This window comes from Pongo pygmaeus, chromosome 12, assembly GCF_028885625.2.
Source record: "Pongo pygmaeus isolate AG05252 chromosome 12, NHGRI_mPonPyg2-v2.0_pri, whole genome shotgun sequence".
Taxonomy (NCBI): domain Eukaryota; kingdom Metazoa; phylum Chordata; class Mammalia; order Primates; family Hominidae; genus Pongo; species Pongo pygmaeus.
In genome coordinates, this window is record NC_072385.2 from 44,655,093 (window position 1) to 44,677,599 (window position 22,507).

At 34.1% G+C, this 22,507-nt stretch overlaps 1 protein-coding gene and 1 pseudogene across 1 annotated transcript in view; both read left to right on the forward strand.

The window, feature by feature from the left end:
- The window catches only part of LOC129024844 (ankyrin repeat domain-containing protein 36C-like), a 41,772-nt gene extending 24,826 nt beyond the window's left edge, over window positions 1–16,946 (forward strand). The window contains 5 exon segments of the mRNA XM_063648570.1: window positions 594–667; window positions 3,332–3,473; window positions 13,424–13,605; window positions 14,727–15,070; window positions 15,072–16,946. Coding sequence (XP_063504640.1) covers window positions 594–667; window positions 3,332–3,473; window positions 13,424–13,605; window positions 14,727–15,070; window positions 15,072–15,687 — 1,358 coding nt within the window. The 3' untranslated portion in view covers window positions 15,688–16,946.
- LOC129029983 (ankyrin repeat domain-containing protein 36B-like) lies at window positions 16,914–20,156 on the forward strand (annotated as a pseudogene).
- Window positions 20,157–22,507: the final 2,351 nt, after the last annotated feature.

The following is a 22,507-nucleotide window of genomic DNA, read 5'->3' on the forward strand; positions in this document are numbered from 1 at the left end:
TTACATTTTGTTTTATTTCTGATGATTTTGTTCATTGATGTTGGGTGGATGAATTTGTGAGTGAATCTTTGACCATGTTTGCATGGCTTGAACCTGGTGACATCTAGTGCCTCCCCAAGTGGTTTGCTGAAGTTTTGGAGGATTAAAAGCATTTCTTAAAGAAGTAAATATTATAGTAAAGATTAAGCTTCGTTTAAACACTTTTATTTTCTGGTTTTAGAAAGACTACGGCTTTTTTTTTTTTTTTGAGCTGGAGTATCACTCTGCTGCCCAGGCTGGAGGTGCAGTGGTGTGATCTCGGCTCACTGCAAGCTCCACCTCCCGGGTTCATGCCATTCTCCTGCCTCAGCCTCTCAAGTAGCTGGGACTGCAGGTGCCCACCACCACACCCAGCTAATTTTTTGTATTTTTTAGTAGAGACGGGGTTTCACCTTGTTAGCCAGGATGGTCTCGATCTCCTGACCTCATGATCTGCCTGCCTTGGCCTCCCAAGGTTCTGGGACTACAGGCGTGAGCCACCGTGCCTGGCTGACCATGGCTTTTATCTAACTGTTCTGTGTAGCTCATTTTAACTAAATATATAATTTTTTTAGCAGAACAAGTCTTAGAAATGGCATCAGATGGAGAGCAAAAGAGCCTTGAAGAATATGAAAATAACCAGCCACGGGTATGTAAAAATTTAAAATCAAATTTCTGGTTTAATCTTGTTTTCCTTGCTTTGGTAATACAGCATATTCGTAATGAATTTACCTTTGGATTAGCCTTTTAGTATCAGTTGATTATAATTTAATATTTCATTTTAAAAATATTTAACTAGTTATAAAACTTAAAATAGTGTTGGAATCTATAGCAACTTACATCTAATCTTTACCCTTGGAATTGAATTAAAAAGTTCCTGATATTGTTTGCACTTCTATTTTTATAACTTCCTATTATAATAAAGAAGGTAACATCAAATATTGAATTACAATTTTAAGCAATAGAAATTATGAACAATTTAACAGTGATGACCACTGTATTGGATTCAGATAAAGGAGTAATTATTGCTAGTGGTTCAAACTTTGCAGTTTTTTTATTGCCAGTCACTAATACCAAGGTTAAGAATTTATTTTCCCTTTTGATCTCTGACTTCAGTTTCTATGTTCAGGGAGAGAACGGGTCATAAAATCAACCCAACTGGCTATCAAGAGAATTATACCTTGCAGAATGGCACCTTTGGTATTAGGGTACAAACAATAACTGCCTAATGTATTTCAATACAGAAAATCTATAAATATTGTTAAATTCATTAAATCCACTGTCATTAGTAGACCTTAGAACTTAAGCCTATAATCTATATAAATATATAACACTGTCAATCATATTACAATATGTAATTTGCATTAAAATGTAAGAATTTGCTTTTCTTACTGACTGGTGTTGATTTTGGTTCCTAATAACTTAAAGTTTGCCTAATAATTAGTTAGTAATCTTTGGAAAAAGCACTCAAGTGTACACTGTATATATAGTGATAAAATATTTTAAAGTGATGGTGCCTTTATAGTACCACAAGTCATCTCCTAATTCATTTTTGGGAAATTTAACACATAATGAATTAGTCAAGTTTAGTCCAAACAAACAGTGACAAATTAAAGTTTCGTGGTTTATGTTTTTCACTTATTTTAGGCTAATGCAAATTATTTTTCACTTCTTAGTTACAATCCAGTGATTTGGGAGTTGGTAAACATAGATTAAGAAGTTTAATATTAAACTTTAATTATTTTTTAATTTTTCTCTTTTTACACTTGATTATTTAAAGATAAAGTTATTTTTAAAACATGTACTCTGACAGAAAAGACATCTGAGGAACAAAACTAGCAAATTTATCTTCCACTTTTGCATGTGCAAAAATTGTCTCAACAACTAGTAGTGAGAAAGTGTTGTGATAGAAAAGACCTCTTTATATATGCAGGACTTACTTGTGCACAAAAGTATGAGAGAATGTGGATCAAACAAGACAAATTAGGGTAAAAAAACTTTAAAATTCATCACAAGTTAAAGCAGAGTTTCGGTGAAATTTGTGAAAATTACAAAACTGCTTGTATGGAGGAAGAGCAACTACATAATAACTCTACAGGAAGAACAAACTTAAGTAAATACCCTCTAATTTGACAAATGATTCACCTGATTGTCAGGAAAGTGATGCATCTGGCATGTCTGTCTCTGTAGTAGTCTAGATATTTCCTGAACAAAAATAACCCAGTCTCAAAAATGCCTTTCTATCTCATTCATACTCTGGGTCCCCAGAATATGCTTGCCAGTCACCTTCAGAGCTTTATTTAAATAGAAATAAAGTAGACTGTGAAAATGACAACAAACCAGATACTGAACATGTTTTTAACCCAGGCAAGGAAAATTGTTATAGTGATGCAGAAAGTACGAAAGCAAGAAACCCAGAAGTAGTTATGGTTGAAATAAAAGAAGACAAATAGTTTGTTAGGCAAATGACAAAAAACCAAAACACCACTGATTGGAAATTAAACATCGGACATATGCCTCAATTTAGTGATTCAAAAAGCCTTTTAGATATGTGGCTTACCTGCTCCAAAGAAATGAAGCATGTGATTAAAAAAAAAAAAAAAAAGATTATGGTGTTTCTCTTGTTACAAACACAACAGTATAAAACCAACACAGAATGTGTTCCAGAAGTTGTTATATGACAACTGCAGTGCAAATAAGTATGAAAGCATAAAACTTGAATTAGAAAATGTGCATTATTCTCCACCACATGGTGACAGAACATCAGCAGTATGTCTAGAAGTGGAATTAAGTGATCTATGCAAAGATTTAAGAATGAGGTAAGCATATTACAAGTAAAGTAGAGTTCCTGGCTTTGGAGAAAGTTCAACTTCAAAAAGACTTAGAGGGCCACTTGCTGCTACTCTGGTTTTTCTCTTCACCAATTATTTGATCCATTTGAATATTTTACTTATGAAAATCTCTTGTGTAAAATGGGGTTATCTAAATACATAATTGTATGTATAAATAGATTGTTTTTGCAATTAAAATAATTCAAGCTCAGGAAGACATTCTCTTAATCTTTGTTCCTTAATTAACCCAAGTCTCTCTGTCAGTTTTCTAAATGGCATAGGAACTGGAAAATAATTTATCCATAGACCATGTGGTCTTCTGAACTAGAGTCAACATAAAGGAAATTGCTTAAAAAAAAAGTACAGAACAAGTACCTGTGTTTGTGCTTGTATAAACAGATGGGTAATTCCCACTTCTGTACATTTAGTATATGCTATAAATATTTTGGGGACATTTTGAAACAGTGTTATTTATTTTGTAGGTGAAAAACCAAATACATTCTAGGGATGACCTTGATGACATAATTCAGTCATCTCAAATAGCCTCAGAGGATGATGACTCGCTTTGCTCTAATTGTAAGAAAGTCATGTTACTCATTGATCAACATGAAATGAAGTGTAAAGGTAGGACCAATGCATAAATATAAGGCTTTTTAAAAATCCTATAGCAATGTATGCACACATTGCTTAGCACTGTACCATAGAGTACTGATATGTTACAAGAATGTTCATCTCAGAAATATGCCTTATGTTAAAATAGAATGAAAACTACTATATCTTGTACCCTCTCAGCCAAAGAGCTATGATCATTTCACTGTACTTTTCTCAGTGTGAATGGCACCCTCAATGTGTTTGTTTACTCTGCTTCTCTTCTATGCCATTACTCGTTTACCCATGGTCAGGTTACCATTTCCTCCCACCTGAAATACTGTGATAACCTTCTAACTGTCTTTCCTACTATTCTACCTTCCAAAACCATGGCCTGTTCTGCAATCATAATTATATAGTTGTAAAAAATCACACCTGATCATGTTACGTGCTTGCTGAAAACCCAGCTGCCATTTATTGCTATAAGGTATGGATCTCAGTCCTCGAGCTTTATATTGCATCATTGCATACCCTTCTCTGTGCCACAGCCAGTGCCTTAGGTGTTTGCTCCTACAATCAGTAGCTTTAGTGTGATATAATTGATATGTGATAAAGTGCACGCATGTAAAAGGTACCATTTGATAAGTTTTAACAGATGTACACACGTGAAACTATTACCACCATCGAGATAGTCAACATATATCCATCACCCACTAACGTCTCCTCATGGCCATTTATGTTCCTGTTTTTAAAAGCTGCTAAATGGTTTTCCAAAATATTTATACTGTTTTCTATTCTCATCAGCAGTAAATGACCATTCTAGTTGCTATGTTGTCACACTACTGCTGTATTTATTTTTTTAAATTTTAGTCATTCTGATGGGTGTATTATGTATATTATTATGGGTTTAATGTACACGATCCTAATGATTAAATGTTGAGCATCTTTCCATGTGTTTATTTGCCATCTGTACATCTTCTTTGTTGAACTGTCTTTTCAAATCTTTTGCCATTTAAAAAAGTAGGTTGATGTTTTCTTACTTGTTGAGTTTTAATAATTCTGTATGTATTTGGATACTATTACTTTTTAGCTACTTTTTTACAAGGGTATTTTTTCCAGTTTTTGGGTTGACTTTTCACTAGCTTTGTAGTATCTTTTGAAGAGCAGAAGATTTTAATCATAATGAAGTCCAATTTCATTGTTTGTTGAATTACAGATTTTGCATTTTGTGTCATATGTAAAAAATGTTTGCCTAGCACAAGGTCACAAAGATTTTTCCTATGTTTGTTCTAGAAATTTTATAGATTTGGATCTTACATTTAAATCTATGCTCCATTTTGAGTTTTCTTTTGTTTATGGAGTGAGGTGAGGTATGGATTCAAGTTCACTTTTTGGGAGTATGGACAGCCAGTTGTTCCAACACCACATGTTGAAAAGGCTGTCCTTTCTTCACTGCATTGCCATCCTGCCTTTGTCAGTCATAAACTGGTTGCATATGTGTTATCTATTTCTGGACTGTCTATTGAGTTTTATTAATTTGCAGATGCTCCCCAAATTGTGGGAAACCCAATGTTTGAGTCAAAAGCAATTTAATACTTCAGTAAACCCACTGTAAAGTCAATAAGTCAAACCACCTTAAGTTGGGGATTGTCTGTATTTGACCTTCTTTATACAGATTGAGCATTGCTAATTTAAATATCCCAAATCTGAAATCCTCTAAAACCCCAGACTTTTTGATTGCCAACATAGACACCACAGTGGAAAAATTCTATATCCGACCTCATGTGTACAAACATTGTTTCATGCCCCAAATTATTAAAAGTATTGTTTAAAATTACCTTCAGTCTTTGTGTATAAGGTAAATATGAAAAATAAATGTATTTTGTGTTTAGACTTGGGTCCTAGCCCCAAGATATCTCATCATGTATATGCAAATATTCCAAAATCCAAAATCTGAAAAACTTCTAGTCTGAAGCATTTTGAGTAATGGATACTCAGCCTGTACCTGTGGCACACTGTTTTGGTTACTATTGATTTATAGTAATTCTTGAAATGAATCCTCCAATTTTGTTCTTTGTTCTGTTTTGACTATGCTAGATCCTTTGCATTTTCACATGAACTTTAGAATCAGCTTATCAATAAAATAAAGACTGCTTGCTTGTTGGAAATTAAGTTGGGATTGTATCATATGTATAGATTAATTTGGGGAGAATTGACATCTTAACAATAGTGAATCTACTCCTCAATAAAGTGTATGTCTGCTTTTATAGAGGTAGTATTTAATTTTCTCAGTACTATTTTGTCATTGTTAGTGTGTAAGTCTTTTCATATTTTATCAGATTTGTCTGTATTTCATTTTTGATGAAGTTGTAAATGATAGTTTAGTTAGTGTAGATGTATTTGACTTTCTTTATACAGGTTGAGCATTTCTGATCCAAATATACATTTTAATAAAACTATAGAAAATGATAGTTTTAAAATTTTCATTTGATTGTTTACTGCTAGCATATAGAAATACAGTTAATTTTTCTATATTGAATTTGTATCCTTCAATCTTGTTAAACTCACTTATTAGTTCTGGCACATTGTTGGTAGATTTGATCAGATTTTCTTCATAGACAAAAGGTTGTTAAACCTTTCTTTCTCAAACTACCCTCTTACTAAAAATAGTGAATATTTTCGACTTGTGGCAAAAGGGTCTCTTTTGCAGCTGATAAACTCTGCCATTTTAGTATAAGAGCAGCGATAGATCATCCATAAATTAATGAACACAGCCGTGTTCCAATAAAAGCTTATCAGACAAGAAGCTGGCCCACAGGTTGGGGTTTACCCATACCTATTGTATGGTGATGGTTGTGTATAAAGACAATTTTATTTCTTTTTTTAAACTTGGATGCCTCTTATTTCTTTTTCTTGCCTGACTGCATTAACTAGAATCTTCAGAACAATGCTACAAACAAGCAGTGAAAGCAGACATTCCTATGTTCTTCCTCATCTTATGGGAAATGCATTCAGTTTTTCACTATGATGCACATTAGCTGTAGATTCATCATAGACGTTTATCATGCTGAAGAACTTCCCTTAGATTCTTATGTTGCTGAGAGTGTTTCTTCTTTGAAACATCAGGAGTAAATTTTATCAGATGCCTGTATCTGTTGGGATGATCCTATGGGTCTTCTCTTTTAGTTCATTTTATGGTAAATAATGATGATGGTTCAATGTTAAGCCAACCTTCCATTTCTGGAATAAACCCCATTTGTTTATGGTGTATTACCTTTTTATTATACTGTTGGATTCAATTTGCTAAAGTCTCATTTACAATTTATTATAAAGTCTTTTATTTTTTAGACCAGTTTTATGTTCCTGTCAAAATTGAGAGGGAGGTTCAGATATTTTTTTGTATACCCCCAACCCAATACATGTTTAGCCACCTTCATTACCAGTATCCTTCACCATAGTGGTAGTTGCTATGATAGATGAGCCTAAATTGACACATCACAATCAACCAAAGCCCATAATTTGCATTGGGGTTCACTCTTGGTACTGTACATGTATGGATTTGGACAAATGTACAATGATGTGTATCCATGTTATATAAATTATTTTGACTTCCTTAAAAATCCTCTGTGCTCTGCCTATGTATCTGTTCCTGCTGTCTCTTACCCTTTGGCACCCTTTTACTTTATCCATAGTTTTGCCTTTTCCTGATCATATAGTTGGAATCATACAGTAAGTAGCCTTTTCAAATTAGCTTATGTCACTTGGTAATATGCATTTAAGTTTCCTTCACATAATTTCATGAATTGATTGCTCATTTCTTTATGTGTAGAGTGATATTCCACTGTATGGCTGTGTAACCACAGTTTATTCACTCCGCTATTGGAGGATGTCTTCGTTGCATCATAAATTGGTTGAATTTTTACATTCGTGCTCATGAGGGAATTTTCTTGTTGGTAATATTTTCTGGTTTTGATTCAGGGTAAAGCTAACATTACAAACTGAGTTGAGATATACTCCTTCTTTCTGTTTCTTTTGGGAGAGTTTATGTATAATTGTATTATTTTCTTCCAGAAATGTTTTGTAGAATTCACCAGCATAGCTAGCTGGGTCTGGAGTTTTCTTTTAGGAAGACTTTTAACTATAACTTAACTTTCTTTTATAGATATAGGGCAGTTTACGTTATCTATTGCTTCTTAATTGAGATTTGCTAATTTTCATTTTTAAAGGAATTTCTTAATTTTATCTAAGTTGTCATGTTTACTTACATAGAAATTATAATATCTTGTTACATTTTTAGTATCTGTAGAATCTATAATAATGTCACATTGTTTATTTCTGAAATTAGTAATTTGTATTGTTTCTTTTTTTCTGAGCAGCCTGGCTAAATGGAGCTTTATCACATTTATTGATCTCCTCAAGGTGTTTTGTGTTGCTGATTTTTTTCTATTGTTTCTTCTGGAACCAACAGTATAACAAAATACCATACACTGTTTCAAACAACGGAAGTTGATTTCTCGCAGTTGTGGGGTCAGCAAAGTCCAAGATCCAGATGCTGTCGTGTTTGGTGTATGGTTAGGGAACACGTCCTAGTTCATGAATGAATTCTTTTTCTCTGCTCCCTCACTTGGCAGAAGGGGTGAAGGAGATCTGGGGTCTGTTGCATAAGAGCACTAAGCACTAATCCCATTCATGAGGGCTTGGCTCTCACGACCAACTACCTGTAAAAATCCCCCTCCTAATACCGTCACATCTGTGATTGGCTTTCAGCATATAAATTTTGGGGAAGACAAACATTCAGACCACAGCAGATGTTTATTATTTCCTTTCCTCCGCTTGCTTTGGGTTTAATTCACTCTTCTTTTATCTAGTTGCTTAAGGTAGAAGTCAAGGTCACTGATTTAAGACTCTTCTAATATAGACATTCGGCAGTGCTAAAAATTTGTCTTCAAGTACAGCTGTAACTGCATTCCACAAATTCTGGTTGACAAATTTTTATTCAGTTCAGAATATTTTCTAATTTCTATTTCTATTTTCATTACCTGTTTGACCCAGGGTTATTTAGATGTGTGTTACTTAGTTTCCAAATATTTGAGTATTTCCCAGAGTTATTTTTGTTATTGGTCTTTAATCTGATTGATTTGTGGTCAGGGCACTTTGTATGACTTAAATCCTTCTGACTCAATCCTTTAATTGAGAATTGTTGTATGGCCTAAAATATGGTTTGTTTTGGTAAGTGTTCCGTGGGTACTTGAAAAGCATAGTGTTGTTCAAGTCTATTCTCACTGATTTTCTGCCTTCTTGTTCTATCACTTATTGAGTAAAGGGTATTGAAACCTCAGATTACTTAGAAATTGTCTGTTTCTTTTTGTAGTTCTATCCACTTTGGTCTCATATATTGTGAGGCTGGTTTGTTATTAGGGGCATAAAGACTTAGGATTGTTATGTTTTGTTGATTAACTGAACCTTTTACTATTGTGACATGACCTTTTGTTATTTATTGCTGGATTTTTTTTTTTTTTTTGCTATGAAATCTACTTTGGTATTAATACAGCCACTCCTGCTCAGCTGCGTCTGGCAACTGTTAGCATGTATCTTTTTCCATCCTTACAACCAATTTGTGTCTTTACATTTAAAGTGCATTTCTTCTAGGCAGCCTGTAGTTGGGTCTTGCTTTCTTGCTGAGCCTGACAGTCTGTATTATAGTTGAGGTTCTTAGACAAGTGTCATTTATAATGTGATTATTGATATAGTTATGTTTGTCTAGTAGCTGTTTGATTGCTATTAGTCCCAACTGTTCTTTGTTCCCCTTCTTTTCCTGCTTTCTTTTAGATTAGTCAACTGTTTTTTATGATTCAATTTTATATATATTTTTGAGTTTATTAGTGATAACTGTTTTGCTATCTTAGTGTTTAGGATTTTTAGTATATAATTTTAACTTATCACAGTTCACCTTCAGTAATATTATACATCATAGATAGTATAAAAAATGACAATGATACGTTTTCATTTTTTTCTGTCCTAGACCCTTCCTGAATCTGTGGAATTATGGTTTGTATTAAGGTTAGAATATTTTTGGCCATTTTCTCTTTAATTTTTTTTCTGCCTCTTCTTTTTTATTTGGGGAGTTATCTATTAGCTGCTTGAAAGTTTCTTGCAGTTTATCATGTCAAATTTAGGAATTTTCCCTTTGTTATCTCTAATTTGTGTTTATTTCCAGCCACTATAGTTTTTACTTCTGACAATGTAATTTGCGTCTCTACAAGTATGGTTTGTTTTTTATTTTAAAAAAACCTTCCCTGCCTTCACTTATTGTCTTGAGTTTTATTTGGAGTACAGAGATTTACTTATAATCTTTCCATTCTTGCTTTTAGATTTGGGGTAATCCCTCACTCCTGAGGCAAGACCTTTCTGAATAGTCATTGTCCTGTGAAGTATGTGGTATTTTGGCCTGGCTCATGGGAATGGACCCTCTTCCAGTCATTGTGTGAACCCCAGACGTAGTTTCTGCTAATTTTCTTTAACCATTTTTGTTTAATTTTATTTTCCATTGTTCTTAGGAAGTTTCCTAGCACGCAAGCACTTTTCATTACTCCACTAAATACCCAAGAGAGAATCTCTGCACATCTCCAGGATTTGTTTCCTTTACTGCTTTTTTCTCTCCAGTTTTCTGTCCTGTGATCTCTATCTGCTTTAGTTTTACTAGCCTCTCAGCTTCATCACCCCAGCTCTATGTCAGATTTTCTCCCTTTGTCATGGCCTCAAAACTCTGTCAAAAGAGCTGGGACATTTGTAAGGCCTGCTATATTTGTTTTCTGTCTTTCAGTGATCACCTACCATCTTCATTGCCTGAAGTCCACTGTGTTGAAAATCATTGTTTAATGTATCTTGTCTGTTTTGTTTTTTATTCATTCAGATAAGATGAAAAATCAGTATCTGTTACTCCATCAGAGCTAGTAACAGATTGCAGCAGAGCTTCAGCACAGCACATGCTGCAAACTGGCCAGAGTGCTTTGCTTTCCTCTTTGCTTAACTGCTTCTTTCTCATCCTTCATTTCTCAGTGTAGCATCTCTTCCTCAGGGAAATCTTCCCTGGGTGAAGTATAGATCAAATTATCTTATGCAATCATGTAACTATGGTTTGTTTTTTTTTTTTTACGGGACCTATCTGAGTTTATAACTGTCACCTTTTTATCTTGGTTCTTCACTATACTTTAAGCTAAAACAATAGCAGAGGTGTTGTCTTATCTGCAGAGTTTACTATAATATCTTCCACCTTGTAGGCACTCAATATGTACATATTTGTTCAATGTATGAATGAATACATGTTAAAAATGTACAGTCCTTTATATCCAAAAATCTACTCATGTATTTTATCTCTACTTTGTTTTTTCTCAGTTACAGATTGTGTTCACCTATTGAAAATTAAAAATACATTTTGTTTATGTAAAAGATCAATAGAACTTAGAGATAATCATTGTGAGCAACTTAGAGTAAAAATTCAAAAAATGAAAAATAAGGCTAGTGTACTACAAAAGAGACTATCTGAAAAAGAAGAAATAAAATCGCAGTTAGAGCATGAAAGACTTGAATTGGAAAAAGAACTCTGTAGGTTCTTTTGAAGTATGACCTAATTTTAAATAAATGTTTGAACTATTGTTTTATATTAAAGACGTATAAGGAGAAGTTTTGTAATTGCAAACTTTCCTTCTAGGATTTAACAGGGAAGAAAGCTTCTTAATCTTATGGAGTGTGAAATTATTGGATATAATATCACAAGTTCTTAATTGCGAATACTTCTCTAATAATTAAATGCATATTCTTTTAAATCATAGTTTAAATGGCTGTATAGAATTTTACCCTTTGGAAATCTCATTATTTAATTGATGAATTGAATTTTAGGTTTTAAAAAGTTTTTGTAATAATGCTACAAGGAACATCTTTTATATACACATAGTTTTCTACATTTCTAATTATTTACTTTGGATAAATTCTTCTGGTTAAAGTATAGAAACTTTTTTAGATCTGTTTTAGATCTTTGATCAATATTTCTAAATTGTTCTTAAGAAAGTTTATATTAATTTATAATTCAACCAACAGAGTATAAAACAGATATTTTTCTTTACCCAGAATAATTATTTTAAAAATTATCAGCCGGGTGCAGTGACTTATGCCTGTAATCCCAGCATTTTGGTAGGCTGAGGTGGGCAGATCACGAGGTCAGGAGTTCGAGACCAGTCTGCCCAACATAGTTAAATGCTATCTCTACTAAAAATACAAAAAATTAGCCAGGTGTGGTGGTTGCACCTGTAATCCCAGCTACTCAGGAGGCTGAGGCAGGAGAATCACGTGAACCTGGGAGGCAGAGGTTCCAGTGAGCTGAGATTGCACCATTGCACTCCAGCCCAGCGATAGTACGAGACTCCCTCTCAAAAAAAAAAAAAAAAAAAAAAATATCCAGTTTTATTCTTAATATGCAGGGAATAAAAAGTAAAATGGAAAGTGATTACTGATTAGCTTATTCAATATCTCTCTCTCTGCTATGTAGATAAAATTAATTCAGTTTTATGCTGAAGACATGTATTATTCTTTATTGTTTAATTAAATATTAGATCTTGTGTTGTTCCAAAACCGATTTTAAAATTGGTTATAAAATACATACTAATCAACAGGATAGACTGAAAGTGTTACCAAAAAACAATCTTAAAAAGTGTAGGGTAACGTATTACATTCTTAACCTCGTCTTGGATTACAGTAATCTGCTGATATATGTTTCATAAAGACATCAAAAATGCTGTCTTACAATGTAAATTATGTTTAGGGATACTTGCAATGAATGTTTCATGAAGATGAAAATGTATTTCTAGTGAATGTATCAGCTTGTTTATAAAAAGTAACTTTATGTTAATTAACTCTAAATGATTCATCGTAATTGAGGAGTAATTACTGTGTGAAGAAAAGATAATTTTTATCTTGTAACTTTACTGAATAATTTTCAACATCCTTTTTCATAATATTTGCTAGAGTTGCTAGTAACAGAAACTTATGCAGGATGTTCTTTTATCAATACATTTCAACTTATACATGTCCTTTGGATGAGATTGAGGTGAGAAATTAAAAACATGAGAACTAGAAAGAAAAATAGTATTTAAGAACATAGAAACTTTATTAGGATAATAAACCAATGTGTGAATGTTTTATTTTCTAATATCAACAAAGAGAGTCAAACTCTGTAAGATATTTGAAGAGATTTATTCTGAGCCAAATATGAGTGACCGCGGCCCCCGACACAGCCCTCAGGAGGTCCTGAGAACAAGTGCCCAAGGTGGTCGGGGCGCAGCTTGGTTTTATTCATTTTAGAGAGGCATGAGACATCAATCAAATACATTTAAGAAATACATTGGTTTTGTTCAGAAAGGCAGGCCAACTCAAAGCTGGGGCTTCCAGGCTATAGGTAAATTTAAACATTTTCTGGTTGACAATTGGTTGAATTTATTTGAAGACCTGGGATTAATGGAAATAAATGTTCAGGTTAAGATAAATGATTGTGGGCATCAAGTTTTATTGTGCAGAGGAATCTCTCAGCAGACTTCAGAGACAGCAGGTTGTAAAATGTTTCTTATTGGACCCAAAAGGGTGCCTGGCTCTTAGCTGATTATGCCCTGGATCTGTATAGAAAGGAAGGAAAACAAAGGGGAAAGGGGGTTCTCTATAAAATGTAGATTTTCCCACAAGAGACTTTGCAGGGCAATTTCAAGGCATGGCAAGGAAATATATTTTGAATTAAATATTTTCTTCCTTGTCTCATAATGTTATGCCAGAGTCAGATTGAAAAGCAAGTCACAGGGTCAAATAAAACCCATCTGATGAGAATCCATGGTTTGTAGGGCATGACTCCCTGGACCCCTTAGGTAGGAATTTGGGCAAGATAAAAAATTACAGCTTAGTCCTCACTGATAAGATAAATTCTAAGATAAGTATGTTTACAGATTTGCCATACAGCAAGAAAAAAAAAAGAAGAAATGTTGAAGAGTTGCACCAAAAAGTTAGGGAAAAGTTAAGAATAACAGAAGATCAATATAGGATAGAAGCTGATGTGACAAAACAAATTAAACTGGCTCTCAAATCAGCGGAGGTGGAATTGAAGACAGGAGGAAATAATTCAAATCAGGTAAATTAATGTTTGGTAAAACTTCATATTTCAACTCTTATTAATATTACTTATAATATCTCTTTAATGTATATTATTTAGGCCTAAACAATCCCCAAATTTTATTTCATCTTAAAAATGAATCATGGCATTTATAGCTACAATTATTTATAATAAATCTTGAAATATTTTATTTTAGTTCAAAGGCCTTTTGAAAACAATGCTATTCTATAATATATACTTAATGATATTGTAAGTATTTTGTTCCTAGTGACATAGTTCAGCATATTTTCCCCTATTTCATGTCAATTACATTTCAAATGTTATGGAAAAGAAATAAAAGTTATCACAATAGCAAATAATCTCATGATTTTCTAAGAAGAGCTTTATAAATTTAACTTTCTTGACTTTTGGTGTCTTGAAATAGAAGATTATTTTTGTATGTATATATCTACCTCACAGAAGTTACTGATTTGGTGGAAGAGCACTAGGAGTAGAGTCAGAAAAGCTGGGAAAAATCCTGCAGCTTGCTTATATTTTTAACCTTTTGCTATAGAATTATAACTAAATGAGTTCATTGATTTGTGCATGTAAAAGTGCTTAGTACAATGCCTAGACTTATCATTTATCAATAAATGTCATTCTTAAAACTGACCATAACAATATTAGAAAAGTAGAATATCTATACAATATTTCAGAAAAAGGGAACTTAAAGAATTTGGAAAATATGATTCATCTGTCCAAATATCTGCCAAGCTAAGGCTCTCACTGTAGGGAGAGGTATAGTTTAGATGTTAGAGTGTAAACCCAATTTTTTAATGTGGTCATAGTTATTAATTCTTTATGCCTTGCAATTTGTTGTAATTCAGTAAAAGCCTTTTTTAATCCTGAAATTTAAAAAAATTATCTAGTGGTTTCTTTTTTGCTTTCATGGATTCACTGTCTTCAAATAAACTTTTGAACTTTGGGGAATTTATGCTGTATGAGGTTTGAGGTTTTGACTCAACTTCTTTTTTCCCAGTTAGATATCCAGTTATGGCAACCTCTCATTGTATAAATGTGCAGGTTATTATTTAATTTCAGTAGCAATCACAATGTTATCCTATTGGATACTAGTTATAAGTTTTCTTTGTTTTACTTAGATTTCTGAAACTGATGAAAAAGAAGAAGACCTGCTGCATGAAAACCGCTTGATGCAAGATGAAATTGCCAGGCTCAGGCTGGAAATAGACACAATAAAAAACCAAAACCTGGAAAAGAAATACTTAAAAGACTTTGAAGTTATGAAAAGAAAGCATGAAGACCTTCAAAAGGCTCTAAAACGGAACGGGGAAACATTAGCAAAAATGATAGCCTGTTATAGTGGACAGCTTGCTGCTCTGACGGATGAAAACACAACGCTCCGTTCCAAGCTGGAGAAGGAAAGACAGAGCAGGCAAAGACTGGAAACAGAAATGCAATCATACTGTTGTAGACTGAATGCTGCTATGTGATCATGATCAAAGTCACTCATCAGAAAGAGACCAAGAGCTTGCTTTCCAGGACACAGTAGATAAATGGTGTCATTTACAGGAAAATTTGAATTCTTGTGTTCTGATTCTTTCTCAGCAACTTTCTAAAGCTGAGAGTAAGTCCAGAGTCCTCGAAACTGAGCTCCATTACACAAGAGAGGCTCTGAAAGAAAAGGCTTTGGTTTTTGAACACGTGCAAAGTGAGCTAAAGCAAAAACAGAGTCAAATGAAGGACATTGAAAAAATGTACCAAAGTGAATACAATACAATGGAAAAATGCATAGAAAAGCAGGAAAGATTTTGTCAACTAAAAAAACAAAATATGTTGCTTCAACAGCAACTGGATGATGCTCGCAACCAAGCTGACAATCAAGAAAAAGCAATACTTAATATTCAAGCCAGATGTGATGCTAGAGTACAAAACCTTCAAGCTGAGTGCAGAAAGCGATGTGTTTTACTAGAAGAAGACAATAAAAGGTTGGTCAATGAATTGAATCATTTGAAAGAAAAAGAACGCCAATATGAAAAAGAGAAAGCAGAAAGAGAAGAAAGTATCAAGAAAAATAAGTATTTTTCGAACTTCCTGAAGTAAAATTTTAAGTAATATTTGGTTACAGCTGAATGTTGGATCTAGTTGAATATAAAAAAGGATACATATGATAAATATATCTGCTATATCAGCTTAGAAACATTCCTTGTTTCCAGCAAGTCAAAGTTAGAACTGAGAGATGCTTTCCTCTGATTAAAGTCAATGTGTCACTTATAAAATTTTAAGTTACAAGATGTTAATATAGACTAATATTAATAATGTAGTCTTATACTGCGGAAATAATAATTTTAATGTATTTATGTTGCAACATTTTAAGACCATGATAAATCAGATATATGGAAATGCTCATACCTAAAATGGTATTTTGAAATTGATTCAATTAAGTGGGGTACTTTGACAGTTAATTTCAGATTTCCTAGATGAACTGAAGTGTATTCCCTATTTCATAATTACTTTTCTTCAGTAGCTTTAAATGTCTTAGTTGGTAAAATTTTGTTTTTCTTCATGTCAATTTGACTTAAATCTGAAACTATTTCAATCTCAAATTATGTATAGATATGATCATTCTATTCTTTAAAGGCATCTAATTTTACTTATATTATAATATGTGGAAAATGCAGTAAATTTTAGCCAAATCATGTTTGATTTAATCTTCCCACTGGCATTTATAATTTACTTTCAGTTTTTAAATAAAAAATTTGCTCATACTTTTTATTTCAAGGCTCAATTACTATCATTTGGATATAACTTTGTCCAGGACAAAGAGAGGCATAGCTATCTGTGATTTATTAGTTTGACACTGGATCCCCATTTTCAGACTAAGGAGGATTTCAGACTAACGAGGAGTGGCAGGATTCATGTAGAGTAGGAATGGAGTGAGTAGGGAGGAGAGATACAGCAGCTGAGTCAGGGCGGGAGGTGGAGGGCAGGTTACTTAGAGCATCTAAGGCCACTGGAATTTTACTTTTCTTCTGAGATAGACATCTATTGGAAGGATTTAAGCAGATGATTTAATGTGAGGAACTCTGAGGTTGATTTGAGTTTCTAATAAAAGAAAAGAGGGAAATCATTCCACAATGTATAATTTACTACCATCAGTCTCACCCGCGTACTCATTTCTTTTTGAGACTTCAGAAGGTTTTTAAGCATTGCAGATTCATCAGGGGAGGGATGACTAGTGGGCTGAATATGTTGTGTGAATAACAATACCAGTTTGGCAGGAAGATAACACCTTCTGTATCCTTAGCGGGATTCAGTAATACACAGGAATGTGTACACATGAGGAAAAGAAGGTGAATCGGTCTGTGTGGTGGTATTTTTCAAAGTGTATACTTCAGAGTTAAATATTATTAATGGTTTAATAATAAGGTGATTTGTAAAATCAGTAACAAAAATAACATCTTATCAGGTAGCTGTGAGACAGCTTCAACAAAAACGAGATGATGTCTTAAACAAATAATCAGCAACAAAAGCTTTGCTGGATGCTTCATCGCGTCACTGCATCTATTTAGAAAATGAGATGCAGGATTCAAGGAAGAAATTAGACCAGATGAGAAGTCAAGTATGTATGAAAATTTGCACACCAACAACTGTTAATCTGTAGCTAGTTAACCAATATAAAGTGTTTTGGGGTACTAATTTTAGTGGATGGCTTTCTCTTGTATTTTTATTATAATTAATTTTATTAAAATTTTATAGTGGATGGCTTTCTTTTATATTTTCCTTATTATTAATTTATTAAAATTTTATTATAACACACCTATATCTTAATCTCTGGCTTTCACTCTGCCATTTTTTATAAATGTATTTTTTTCTTAAATATTTAACCTTAGGAAAGTTGAGAATTATGCATCATTTCTCACAGAAGTTGAGAGAGTTTTTTTTCCTGTTAAACAGTCTATTTTTAATGATTTCTCTATTGGCGTGGTGAGGCAAGCCAGATTAATTCAGAGGATAATGTCTAATGGAATGTTTCAGAAAATTATCTTATTTTTAGTCTCTACTTTTCTGAGTGTATAAAGAACCTGTGTATACTTATTTCATAGATTTCAGGTTAACTTGTTCAGAAAGGCCATTTTACTGAATAAATTTTTATTTCAATGAAAATCCTTACTCTCTTTGTATTGGGCTGAGAGAGCATACTGTCTCTATATGAATATGGACAGTTAGCATTTGCCAACATGTATCTATTTTCTCTTATTTATAGAAAAAGCTAAACTAAAAAGGGGGGTATAGAAGGTCAGCAAAGGATGGGTTTGAGATGTTTGGGTTGGTTAAGTGGGCATTTAGACAACAAGGCTTCTCCTTTGGCATGTTTAATGGACATCTTTGCAGTTTAAGATGATGCTTTTAAATTACTTCTCTCCTAATGATGACTTGAGTCCTGCTATTCAATGGGAGAGTCAATAAGATCCTGTAGGATCTTATTTGAAACTGACTTTGTCGATTTTAATTTTGTTCCTTCTTGTTTTTAAATTTTCTTGTTGTTTCCCTAGAAAGGAAAGATGACGCTTAGTTTTAAATATTTAAAAATGTGCAAGTTGCTTTGCTATAATAAAACTAAATGCATACATACAAAAAATAAAATTATAGTTGATGCGGTAGTGTTTGGAATTCAAAATATAAATGCTTAGCATGAGGTAATCCTTTATCTTTCCACATTTTACCAGTTTGTAAGTTTGAGTATTTAACTGATAAAATGTAATTCAAAAGCAAGAAGAATGTTGTGTTTTAGTCCTAGAGCAGGGGTCTGTGAACTTTCTGTAAAGGGCCAGATAGTATTATTTGAGGCTTTGTGAGCCATAAGATCCTTGTTGCAATAACTCAGCCCTGCAGTTATAGTACAAAAGTAGCCATGAACAATATGCAGAGTGAAGGGGTGTAGCAGTGTCCCACTAAAATTAATTACAAAAAACAGGTAATGGGATGATTTCTCCTAGATTATGACCTTTTTTAAATAGAAAAGATTGTGATAGTCTAAAATATTTTATATATATTTTGTTGATTCATTCATCTACTGATGGACGTTTAGGTCATTTCAAATGTAATTTTTTTAAATTCTTTGTTTTAGTTTCAAGAAATACAGGATCAACTTTTACAGCTACTATAAGATGTACTAAGGAGATGGAAGGCGACGTACAAAAGTAAAATTTGAAGCAGCACACAAAATAACTTGAGTATTTATAAAGCAAAAGAGCACTGTAGTTTGAAAATTGTATCAGTTATGATAATAAGTATGTCTTTGTGAAGCCAAAAAAGTTTCATTTGTGAGCTATATTGAAATACATCATTTTTCTACATTATTCCTAAATTTTGCATATTATCAACAAAACACAGGTAGAAAAATGACACAGTAGGCCAATCATCTACTTTTGCGATTGCTAAGAATTTGTGTAATTATACCTTCAGAAGTTTGTTTAGAATTTACATGATTTTAAAAAAATTATGTGTGAGAGTAATTATTTCAAAATGCACATTTTAGGGTTGAAGTAGAAAATGCCATGATGAGAAAAACTATTAAAAAACAGGATGACCAAATTGAGAGGCTTGAGAAAATCCTGCAGCGTTCAAGTTTGGTAAGCTGATCTCTTAATTTCTGTCATACTGAAAAGGAATTTTATTTTTCCAGTAGGACGGGTTAAATATCCCTTGTCCAAAATGCTTGGGACCAAAAGTAGATTTTTTTCAGATTTTGGCATATTTGTATATACCTAATGAAATATCTTGGGGATGGTACCTGAGTCTAAACATGAAATTCATTTATGTTTCATATATACCTTATGCACATAGCCTGAAGGTAATTCTCTACAATGTTTTACAGTAATTTTTTTGCAGGTAACAAAGTTTTTACTGTTTTCACCAGAGCTTGTCACATGAGGTCAGGTGTGGAACGTTGCAGTTATGGTGTCATGTCCGTGCTCAAAAAGTTTCAGATTGTAGAGCATTTTGGATTTCAGATTTTTAGATTAGGGATAATCAATCTACAGTACTCCTTGACTTACAGTGGGTTTACATGATAATGTCTCTTGTTTGACTGAAACATTATAAGTAATATTTGATTTATTTCAGATGCTGCAGGTGTTCAAGAGCTAGATGAAGGTATGTTGCCAAAATTTATGAATTAAATTCAAATCATTGATTTCTGAAATAAACTCTAAGTAGTGAACGGTATTCCTCTCAATTGCTTGGTTAATAAATGCTACGTTAAATATTTTTTCTTACACACATCTAGTGAAAGATGTGAAAACATAAACATTCATAGTGAAGAGTATACTTATGCCTTGTTAATTCATCATGTTCCATAGCTTTAAAAAAATCGCAAGAAGTCTGTATATCTCTTTTTTTCTGGCCCTACACTTTTCTTCTGCCACCCCTATAGAACTGTCAGCCTGCACACTGAAACTGTTCTCAGAAAACAAAGGCATCATCAACTTCTCAAGGTTACGGCAGTGATTTAAGGCTAACAGCCCCCACACTCATGTGATAAAAATTAGTTAAGCAATTACAGGTCACAAGCAGTCACTTGACCAGTGACATTTTAAATCTCTAGTCATTGACTTCGTCATTGGTTTACTTTTGCCCCGGGAAAAGTTGAAAATTCCTTAGCCTGGAATCAAAACTCTCACATCAGTGTGGTTCTTGTCAAGTTATTCAGCCTTATCTTTCGCCACTTACCATACTCTGCACCTTTGTTCTAGCATCCAGCCAAACTAGACTACATGGAGCTCCACAGTGATCGTCTTCACCTCCAGCCCTTTGCATTTACTTCTTCCCTCTATCCTACCTGTGTTTTCCTTCCCCTTCAGATATCAACCTATGAATTGCCTCTACCAAAAAGCCTACAATATTGACACAAACCTGGGGCTCGTATCCCTTCTAAGTCTTCCAGTAAGTGCTGTCTTATGCCTGTCATTGTATGTATGACTCTGTATGGGAATTGCCTGTTTGTTTTTTCAGATTATAGCATACAGTTGTTGAGGGGTGGACCGTATCATCTTTATCTTGTAATTCTAGTGCTTGTCCTAGTACCTTAGCACATGGTTGCTGAATACATGAATGAAGAGTGAGAAACCAGAAGCTCTGATACTTAACCGCCGTGATAATGAATTCAGTGTGCAACTATGGGCAAATTATATTTAATAGTAATTGCATATTGTACATATTTTTCATTCTTATTAACACTGATAAACTTTTCAGCTTATACTGACTTTCTCTTAGTTAACTGTGAAATCATTTAGATAAAGAATATAATTCTTTTTCATTCTAACTTCTGAATTTAAATCTGAATCCTCTATAGCAGGAGTCCCCAACCCCCAGGCCACGGACAGGTCCACGACCTGTTTGGAACCAGGCTGCACAGCAGGAGGTGAGTGGCAGGCAAGCGAGTGAAGCTTCATCTGTATTTCCAGCCGCTCCCTGTTGCTCACATTATCACCTGAGCTCTGCCTCCCGTCAGATCAGCAAAGGCATTAGATTCTTACAGGAGTGAAAACCCTACTGTGAACTGCACGTTCAAGGGATCTAGGTCACATGCTCCTTATGAGACTCTAATGCCTGATGATATGTCATTGTCTCCTATCTCTTCATGATGGGACCATCAAGTTACAGAAAAACAAGCTCAGGACTCCCATTCATTCTACATTATGATGAGTTGTGTAATTATTTCATTATGTATTACAATGTAGTAATAATAGAAATAAAGTGCACGATAGATGTAATACGCTTGAATCATCATCCTGAAACCATCCCCCAAACCCCCATCTGTAGAAAAATTATCTTTCACAAAACTGGTGCCTGGTGCCAAAAAGGCTGGGGACTGGGGCTCTGTAGCTTCTGCACTAGAATCTACTAATGAGTAAAATCTAAATCAATAATTAGTTTTAAAAGCATAACAAGAATATGTGCTGGCTGACTGCAGTGGCTCATGCCTGTATTCTCAGCACTTTGGGAGGCCAGTGCTGGTGGATCACTTGAGGTCAGGAGTTCAAGACCAGCCTGGCCAATATGGTGAAATCCTGTCTCTACTAAAAATACAAAAATTAGCTGGGTGTGGTGGTGCATGCCTATAGTCTCAGCTACTCGGGAGCCTGAGGTGGGAGAATCACTTGAACCCAGGAGGCAGAGGTTTCAGTGAGCCAAGATCGTGCCACTGCACTCCAGTCTGAGCGACAGAGTGACTCCATCTCAAATGCAAAACAAAACAGAAAGAGTAAGTGCTGACAAAAAAAAATCTAAAAGATAATAAAATTGTATCACTAGGCTGTTAACATTTTGTTTCCCATTAAATGTGTGACATGCAAAGATGTTTATTAAATGAAAATATTTTTGTATCTTTTATGTCTGATGAAAATTTATATCGTGTTTTAAATGATGTTTTTTGGCCTCTTTAACTTTTTTTTTAAATTATTTTTTTTTGAGACGGAGTCTGGCTCTGTCGCCCAGGCTGGAGTGCAGTGGCGCGATCTTGGCTCACTGCAAGCTCCGCCTTCTGGGTTCACGCAGTTCTCCTGCCTCAGCCTCCCGAGTAGCTGCAACTACAGGCGCCCGGCTAGTTTTTTTTGTATTTTTAGTAGAGATGGGGTTTCTCCCTGTTAGCCAGGATGGTCTCCATCTCCTGACCTTGTGATCTGCCCGCCTCGGCCACCCAAAGTGCTGGGATTAGAGGTGTGAGCCACTGCGCCGAGCCTGAAAATCGTATTACCTAAATAACTTCCCACTCCACTCACACCCACAATCTTTCTATAATCCACATTCTCTCCTGAGACAAGAGCTTGGGAAGTTCCGTCTTGCTGAGGGAACTTTATATTGTTCGGGAATTCTTTAATAAGGTTTTACACAGTTGGGGAAACCAGGGAAAAGCAGG